At 30.1% G+C, this 10,107-nt stretch overlaps 1 protein-coding gene across 1 annotated transcript; it reads right to left on the bottom strand.

Annotated features, from left to right (window-relative positions):
• Positions 1-3,548: 3,548 nt before the first annotated feature.
• On the bottom strand, positions 3,549-4,457 carry LOC111420131 (THUMP domain-containing protein 1). The gene has a single exon (XM_023053049.2). It carries the CDS (start codon positions 4,386-4,388, stop codon positions 3,585-3,587), a length of 804 nt encoding a protein of 267 aa, XP_022908817.2. The 5' UTR covers positions 4,389-4,457; the 3' UTR covers positions 3,549-3,584.
• Between the last annotated feature and the right edge of the window lie 5,650 nt (positions 4,458-10,107).

The raw sequence follows: 10,107 nt of genomic DNA, 5'->3' as shown, positions 1-10,107 counted from the left end.
AGCGTGATATATCAAATTAGTTATGAATTTTTTGATCTTTACAAAAATCGTATTATTTGTTATGTTTTTTAAATTTTATAAAATCCAAGATGGTCGAAACTAAATAATGCGTGTATATTACGATAGATAATTAAAAAACGCGTAAAATGAGTCCAAACTCGACCTATCTATGTGTTATAACACCCGAGATATCTTTGTTTTAAAAAATCAAGATGGACGAAAACAAAACACTAATTAATTATGTCATTTATAGTTTTAAAAGTGAATTTGATGGTAGATATAGAGCGTGATATATCAAATTAGTTATGAATTTTTTGATCTTTACAAAAATCGTATTATTTGTTATGTTTTTTAAATTTTATAAAATCCAAGATGGTCGAAACTAAATAATGCGTGTATATTACGATAGATAATTAAAAAACGCGTAAAATGAGTCCAAACTCGACCTATCTATGTGTTATAACACCCGAGATATCTTTGTTTTAAAAAATCAAGATGGACGAAAACAAAACACTAATTAATTATGTCATTTATAGTTTTAAAAGTGAATTTGATGGTAGATATAGAGCGTGATATATCAAATTAGTTATGAATTTTTTGATCTTTACAAAAATCGTATTATTTGTTATGTTTTTTAAATTTTATAAAATCCAAGATGGTCGAAACTAAATAATGCGTGTATATTACGATAGATAATTAAAAAACGCGTAAAATGAGTCCAAACTCGACCTATCTATGTGTTATAACACCCGAGATATCTTTCTTTTAAAAAATCAAGATGGACGAAAACAAAACACTAATTAATTATGTCATTTATAGTTTTAAAAGTGAATTTGATGGTAGATATAGAGCGTGATATATCAAATTAGGTTAGAATTTTCCGATCTCTACAAAAATCGTATTATTTTTTATGTTGTTTAAATTTTATAGAATCCAAGATGGTCGAAAATAAATAATGCGTGTATATTACGATAGATAATTAAAAAACGCGTAAAATGAGTCCAAACTCAACCTATCTATGTGTTATAACACCCGAGATATCTTTGTTTTAAAATATCAAGATGGCCAAAAACAAAACACTAACTGAATATGTCATTTTATAGTTTTAAAAGTGAATTTGATGGTAGATATAGAGCGTGATATATCAAATTGTGCTAGAATTTTCCGATCTCTACAAAAATCGTATTATTTTTTATGTTGTTTAAATTTTATAGAATCCAAGATGATCGAAAATAAATAATGCGTGTATATTACGGTAAATAATTAAAAAACGCGTAAAATGAGTCCAAACTCGACCTATCTATGTGTTATAACACCCGAGATATCTTTGTTTTAAAAAATCAAGATGGACGAAAACAAAACACTAATTATGTCATTTATACTTTTAGAAGTGAATTTTATGATAGATATAAAGTGTGATATATCAAATTAGTTTAGAATTTTCTGATCTTTACAAAAATCGTATTATTTGTTATGTTTTTTAAAATTTATAGAATCGAAGATGGTTGAAAATAAATAATGCGTGTATATTACGATAGATAATTAAAAAAATGCGTAAAATGAGTCCAAACTCGACCTATCTATGTGTTATAACGCCCGAGATATCTTTGTTTTGAAAAATCAAGATGGACGAAAACAAAACACTAATTAATTATGTCATTTATAGTTTTAAAAGTGAATTTGATGGTAGATATAGAGCGTGATATATCAAATTAGTTATGAATTTTTTGATCTTTACAAAAATCGTATTATTTGTTATGTTTTTTAAATTTTATAGAATCCAAGATGGTCGAAACTAAATAATGCGTGTATATTACGATAGATAATTAAAAAACACGTAAAATGAGTCCAAACTCGACCTATCTATGTGTTATAACACCCGAGATATCTTTGTTTTAAAAAATCAAGATGGCCGAAAACAAAACACTAATTAATTATGTCATTTATAGTTTTAAAAGTGAATTTGATGGTAAATATAGAGCGTGATATATCAAATTGGGCTAGAATTTTCCGATCTCTACAAAAATCGTATTATTTTTTATGTTGTTTAAATTTTATAATATCCAAGATGGTCGAAAATAAATAATGCGTGTATATTGCGGTAGTTAATTAAAAAACGAGTAAAATGAGTCCAAACTCGACCTATCTATGTGTTATAACACCCGAGATATCTTTGTTTTTAAAAATCAAGATGGCCGAAAACAAAACACTAATTAATTATGTCATTTATAGTTTTAAAAGTGAATTTGATGGTAGATATAGAGCGTGATATATCAAATTAGATTAGAATTTTCCGATCTCTACAAAAATCGTATTATTTTTTATGTTGTTTAAATTTTATAGAATCCAAGATGGTTGAAAATAACTAATGCGTGTATATTACGATAGATAATTAAAAAAATGCGTAAAATGAGTCCAAACTCGACCTATCTATGTGTTATAGCGCCCGAGATATCTTTGTTTTAAAAAATCAAGATGGACGAAAACAAAACACTAATTAATTATGTCATTTATAGTTTTAAAAGTGAATTTTATGATAGATATAGAGCGTGATATATCAAATTGGGTTAAAATTTTCCGATCTTTACAAAAATCGTATTATTTTTTATGTTGTTTAAATTTTATAAAATCAAAGATTGCTGAAAATAAATAATGCGCGTTTATTACAATAGATAATTGAAAATCGCATAAAATGAGTCCAAACTCGACCTATCTATGTGTTATAACACCCGAGATATCTTTGTTTTAAAAAATCAAGATGGACGAAAACAAAACACTAATTAATTATGTCATTTATGCTTTTAGAAGTGAATTTTATGATAGATATAGAGCGTGATATATCAAATTGGGTTAGAATTTTCCGATCTTTACAAAAATCGTATTATTTTTTATGTTGTTTAAATTTTATAAAATCAAAGATTGCTGAAAATAAATAACGCGCGTGTATTACAATAGATCATTGAAAATCGCATAAAATGAGTCCAAACGCGACCTATCTATGTGTTATAACATCCGAGATATCTTTGTTTTAAAAAATCAAGATGGACGAAAACAAAACACTAATTAATTATGTCATTTATTAAAGTTTTTATAGTGAATTTTATGATAGATATAGAGCGTGATATATCAAATTGGGTTAAAATTTTCCGATCTTTACAAAAATCGTATTATTTTTTATGTTGTTTAAATTTTATAAAATCAAAGATTGCTGAAAATAAATAATGCGCGTGTATTACAATAGATAATTGAAAATCGCATAAAATGAGTCTAAACTCGACCTATCTATGTGTTATAACATCCGAGATATCTTTGTTTTAAAAAATCAAGATGGACGAAAACAAAACACTAATTGATTATGTCATTTATAGTTTTAAAAGTGAATTTGATGGTAGATATAGAGCGTGATATATCAAATTGGGTTAGAATTTTCCGATCTTTACAAAAATTGTATTATTTTTTATGTTGTTTAAATTTTATAACCGCGCCCGCTCGAAGGTGAAATAATTAACGTCTTAAAACTTAGAACTTTTTAATAAAACACATCCATATTGGGTCAATTCCAATATAAAACATCGAATAATTTATTAATCATTTTCTTTTTTACAACTTTCATCATTTAAATTTGCTTCATTAGATGAATATGCAAGTAAATTAAATTTTTTCATATCCACATAATTATGCACAATAGATAACAACGCAACATTTTTAATTATTTCAATAACAATACTAATATCAGGATTATTTAAATTAACAGGATGTTTCCCAGGAATTTCTTCTATCAAATCGGCTACACTTTTAATAACCGTATCTCTCTCTAAATGGTTATTATTTCTATGATTATAAACTATGGAAAATGATTTATCATTATCTTTAAAATGATTTCCCAATATTGATTCCTTAAGAACATTCTTAATATCATCAATGTAAGCTTTACAAGTAACTTGAATCGGAATTAACCTATACAAAAACCTAGTTTGAGGTGATTTACTATTTTTTAATTCATTCATGATTAAAGTAGCTAACGTTACGGGATCTTCAATTGTGGTACGGACAAATAAAACGTTTTTTGCGCCTGATTTAACAACTTGAAATCGTTTTTTCTTCACATTCTTAGCTTTTAGTTCTTTTAATTCCTTTTCTAAATCATCTTCTATGTTACTTTCGGATTGTTCCGGGTTTAAATCACACTCTAACGTTTCAGGACCATATAATTCATCTGCATATTTATTTAAAACGTTGTAAGCTTCTCTAATACATTCTTTTTCACGGTTATTAAACGTACAAAGAAATCCTTTCATTCCCGGTTCTAAATTACTCCCTGATTTTGAAGAATAATTATTTGATGTGTATTTGGCACGTTTAGAATGTTTATACATTTTTTTAGACATGAAATTAAAAATGAGTAAAGTTATTGATGGTGAACCAAAAAGATTTTGAGGTTAATCGATAAACGTTACCAACATAAATTTTGTTTAGCACAAATTTCTCTAGATTTAAAATTTTTAAATTTGCTTAAAATTTAATTTTTATTTATTTTGAATATTATAATTAATTATTTAATTAATTGTTATTAAAATGTAATTTTCGCACGTAAAATATCGAAAAAGATAGGAAATTGATACATATTTTTTTCAATTTTTATAAATTGGTACTGATCAGTGTTGCCAAACGGACGATAATTATCGTACATGTACATTTATTTCAATTTCTATACAATAATACATTGATACTCATTATCCTACCATAATTTTCAACACAACTTTATTTTTTGTATGAAATTTGTACAACTTTATAAATAGATTATTTTTTGCGAGCTATACTAAAGCTAGGTGTCCACTTGAGAGAAACTTCTGAGAGTAACTCTCGATATCTACTCTCAACTGTGTGTCCACTTGAGACTGTTTTAGCTCTCCGAGAGCTTCTATAAAACTTCAGAGAGCTTTTTCTCAGACAATTCTCTCAGGACCGTGTGAAATGTGTGCTATGGAAAATAAAATTTATTCAATTGCTGAAAGAGACTAGATATTGCTGGCAGAAGACTTCACAGTACTACCAGAAGACGAAATACTGTTGGTAGAATAAGACTAGATATTGCTGCAAAAGACTAAATATTGCTGGCAGAAGACTAGATATTGCTAGTGAAAGACTAGAGATTACAAATGAAGCACATCCTTCTTACAGAAGACTACATTCGCGATTTCTATATTCTTTAGATTTGGCATTCCAAAGAACTGAATTTTCTTCATATACTTCAGTTAATTCAATATTTCTTCTTGGGACTATTTTCTTTTAGCCGTCATTTTTAAACGTGTTATATTAAGAAAACTCGCAGCAAAATTCGAACCGTGTTCATTTTTTGACAGTTACTCTCACGATAGATAAATTGTACGTGTCCACTTGAGTACATGTCTCAACTTGTCCACTCTCCGAAAGTTGGTGGAGACTCTCTGATAGTTACTCTCAGATGCGTGTGCACTAGAAAACATAATCTCGATAGCTTCTCTATTGCTAGCAGAAGACTAAGTATTACTAATGAAAGACTATCTAGTTGCAAATGAAGCAGATTCTTCTTATAGCAGACTTCGCACTACTACCAGAAGACGAAATACTGTTAGTAGAAGATTAGATATCGCTGTAAAAGACTAGATATTGCTGGCAGAAGACTAAGTATTACTAATGAAAGACTAGATGTTGCAAATGAAGCAGATTCTTCTTACAGAGGACTTCACACTACTACCAGAAGACGAAATACTGTTAGTAGAAGATTAGATATCACTGCAAAAGACTAGATTTTGCCGGTAGAAGACTAACTATTACTAATGAAAGACTAGATGTTGCAAATGAAGCAGATTCTTCTTACAGAAGACTTCACACTACTACCAGAAGACGAAATACTGTTGGTAGAAGACTAGATATTGCTGCAAAAGACTAGATTTTGCCGCTAGAAGACTAAGTATTACTAATGAAAGACTAGATGTTGCAAATGAAGCAGATTCTTCTTACAGAAGACTTCACGCTACTACCAGAAGACGAAATACTGTTAGTAGAAGATTAGATATCGCTGCAAAAGACTAGATATTGCTGGCAAAAGACTAAGTATTACTAATGAAAGATTAGATATTGCAAATGAAGCAGATTCTTCTTACAGAAGACTTCACACTACTACCAGAAGACGAAATACTGTTGGTAGAAGACTAGATATTGCTGCAAAAGACTAGATTTTGCCGCTAGAAGACTAAGTATTACTAATGAAAGACTAGATGTTGCAAATGAAGCAGATTCTTCTTACAGAAGACTTCACGCTACTACCAGAAGACGAAATACTGTTAGTAGAAGATTAGATATCGCTGCAAAAGACTAGATATTGCTGGCAAAAGACTAAGTATTACTAATGAAAGATTAGATATTGCAAATGAAGCAGATTCTTCTTACAGAAGACTTCACACTACTACCAGAAGACGAAATACTGTTGGTAGAAGACTAGATATTGCTGCAAAAGACTAGATTTTGCCGGTAGAAGACTAAGTATTACTAATGAAAGACTAGATGTTGCAAATGAAGCATATTCTTCTTACAGAAGACTTCACACTACTACCAGAAGACGAAATACTGTTGGTAGAAGACTAGATATTGCTGCAAAAAACTAGATATTGCTGGCAGAAGACTAAGTACTACTAATGAAAGATTAGATATTGCAAATGAAGCAGATTCTTCTTCCAGAAGACTTCACACTACTACCAGAAGACGAAATACTGTTGGTAGAAGACTAGATATTGCTGCAAAAAACTAGATATTGCTGGCAGAAGACTAAGTACTACTAATGAAAGATTAGATATTGCAAATGAAGCAGATTCTTCTTCCAGAAGACTTCACACTACTACCAGAAGACGAAATACTATTGGTAGAAGACTAGATATTGCTGCAAAAGACTAGATTTTGCCGGTAGAAGACTAAGTATTACTAATGAAAGACTAGATGTTGCAAATGAAGCATATTCTTCTTACAGAAGACTTCACACTACTACCAGAAGACGAAATACTGTTGGTAGAAGACTAGATATTGCTGCAAAAGACTAGATTTTGCCGGTAGAAGACTAAGTATTACTAATGAAAGACTAGATGTTGCAAATGAAGCATATTCTTCTTACAGAAGACTTCACACTACTACCAGAAGACGAAATACTGTTGGTAGAAGACTAGATATTGCTGCAAAAGACTAGATTTTGCCGGTAGAAGACTAAGTATTACTAATGAAAGACTAGATGTTGCAAATGAAGCAGATTCTTCTTCCAGAAGACTTCACACTACTACCAGAAGACGAAATACTGTTGGTAGAAGACTAGATATTGCTGCAAAAAACTAGATATTGCTGGCAAAAGACTAAGTACTACTAATGAAAGATTAGATATTGCAAATGAAGCAGATTCTTCTTCCAGAAGACTTCACACTACTACCAGAAGACGAAATACTATTGGTAGAAGACTAGATATTGCTGCAAAAGACTAGATTTTGCCGGTAGAAGACTAAGTATTACTAATGAAAGACTAGATGTTGCAAATGAAGCATATTCTTCTTACAGAAGACTTCACACTACTACCAGAAGACGAAATACTGTTGGTAGAAGACTAGATATTGCTGCAAAAAACTAGATATTGCTGGCAGAAGACTAAGTACTATTAATGAAAGATTAGATATTGCAAATGAAGCAGATTCTTCTTCCAGAAGACTAGATATTGCTGGCAGAAGACTAAGTACTACTAATGAAAGATTAGATATTGCAAATGAAGCATATTCTTCTTACAGAAGACTTCACACTACTACCAGAAGACGAAATACTGTTGGTAGAAGACTAGATATTGCTGCAAAAGACTAGATTTTTGCCGGTAGAAGACTAAGTATTACTAATGAAAGACTAGATGTTGCAAATGAAGCATATTCTTCTTACAGAAGACTTCACACTACTACCAGAAGACGAAATACTGTTGGTAGAAGACTAGATATTGCTGCAAAAAACTAGATATTGCTGGCAGAAGACTAAGTACTACTAATGAAAGATTAGATATTGCAAATGAAGCATATTCTTCTTACAGAAGACTTCACACTACTACCAAAAGACGAAATACTGTTGGTAGAAGACTAGATATCGCTGCAAAAGACTAGATTTTGCCGGTAGAAGACTAAGTATTACTAATGAAAGACTAGATGTTGCAAATGAAGCATATTCTTCTTACAGAAGACTTCACACTACTACCAGAAGAAGAAATACTGTTGGTAGAAGACTAGGTATTGCTGCAAAAAACTAGATATTGCTGGCAGAAGACTAAGTACTACTAATGAAAGATTAGATATTGCAAATGAAGCAGATTCTTCTTCCAGAAGACTTCACACTACTACCAGAAGACGAAATACTATTGGTAGAAGACTAGATATTGCTGCAAAAGACTAGATTTTGCCGGTAGAAGACTAAGTATTACTAATGAAAAACTAGATGTTGCAAATGAAGCACATCCTTCTTACAGAAGACTACACTCGCTTCCCGATTTCTATGTTCTTTAGATTTGGTATTCCAAAGAACTGAATTTTCTTCATAAACTTCAATTAATTCAAATCAAATATTTTGTTCTTGGGACCATTTTCTTTTAGCCATCAACTTTAAACGTGTTATATTGAGAAAACTCGCAGCAAAATTTGAACCGTTTTTGTTTTTTTTTGACAGTTACTCTCACGATAGATAAACTGTGCGTGTGCACTTGAGTACAAGTCTCAACTTGTTTACTCTCCAAAAGTTGGTGGAGACTCTCTTATAGTTACTCTCAGATGCGTGTCCACCAGAAAAAATACTCTCAATAGCTTTTCTCGAGAGCATTTCTCGCAAATGGACACCTAGCTTAATGCCTGCTTGGGATCAATGCCTTAGACCTTCTACGTATTACTTCGAAAGAAAGAAAAAAATAGTTCTAGGTATAGTGTTAGTTCTAGTTTTACACATGCAGTGTCACTAGAACTAACATTAGACTTAGAAACATTTGAGTTTAGCCGTACGTCTCTTAAGAAGGATTTTCACACCAAGAAATTCTACAATAGAAAAGATAGATGAACCTACAATTTCGTGCCAGTGTCGTTTTCTGGATGTTAGTATAAAATTAAAAGTTTGTCTTTTATTTTATATAGAATTTCAGTCTAACTAGTTTCGGTCCTTGACCATCTTTAGAGACTCTACAAATAGATTAACTAAATTAAAACTAGAACGAGAACTAGAAATATTCGGGTTTAGTCGTGAAAAAAACTTTCAGTTGTCAATTTTATTATTATATTCGTAATCTTCATAAAATAACCTTTAAAGTGAGTCCAAACTTGACGCATTTATCCCAAAAAACCAAAAAGTTCGAACTTTCACCTTTTAATTTTGACATATTTGTCAACTTCATAAAAAATCCTTTAAAATGAGTCCAAACTCGACATATTTAACTTTAATATTAATGGAAGTACAATCACTTCCGGTTTGAAACGTCAACGTCAATTTTGACATATTTGCCATCTTCATTAAAAAACCTTTAAAATGAGTCCAAAGATGACGCACTTATCTCAAAAAACAAAAAAGTTAGAATAAAAAACATTAAACCGAATGAAGATAGCAATTTAATTTTTAAATATTAATACCAACCTTAATTTTTGATTTTTTTTCTATTATATTTGTGTTTTTGTGACAAATATTAAGACATTTTATAAAAATTAAGAATATGTCAAAATGACATTGACATTTCAAACCGGAAGTTGCTTATATCTCGAGTAATATTGGAATTAAATGTATCATGTTTGGATCATTTTAAAAGATTTTTCACGACGATTACAAATATGTCAAAATTGACGTTGACATTCTTAACCGGAAGTTGATCATAACTTTATTAATATTAAAGATAAATATGTCGTGTTTGTACTCATTTTAAAGGATTTTTAATGAAGATTACAGATATATCAAAATTGAGGTTGACATTTTAAATCTGACGTTAGTTATCATATAATAGACAAGTGCACAACTTCATGGTGTTCTTATATGATGTATTCTTTATTTAAAAAAAACTTTAAAATGAGTCCAAACAAGACGCAC

This window comes from Onthophagus taurus, chromosome 1 (genome assembly GCF_036711975.1).
Source record: "Onthophagus taurus isolate NC chromosome 1, IU_Otau_3.0, whole genome shotgun sequence".
Classification (NCBI taxonomy): domain Eukaryota; kingdom Metazoa; phylum Arthropoda; class Insecta; order Coleoptera; family Scarabaeidae; genus Onthophagus; species Onthophagus taurus.
Note: the sequence above shows the minus strand (reverse complement) of the source record. Positions and strands in the feature narration are given on the sequence as shown.

Coding starts and splice junctions, on each gene's coding strand:
- LOC111420131 (XM_023053049.2), bottom strand. CDS start 4,388: ATGTCTAAAAAAATGTATAAACATTCTAAACGTGCCAAATACACATCA.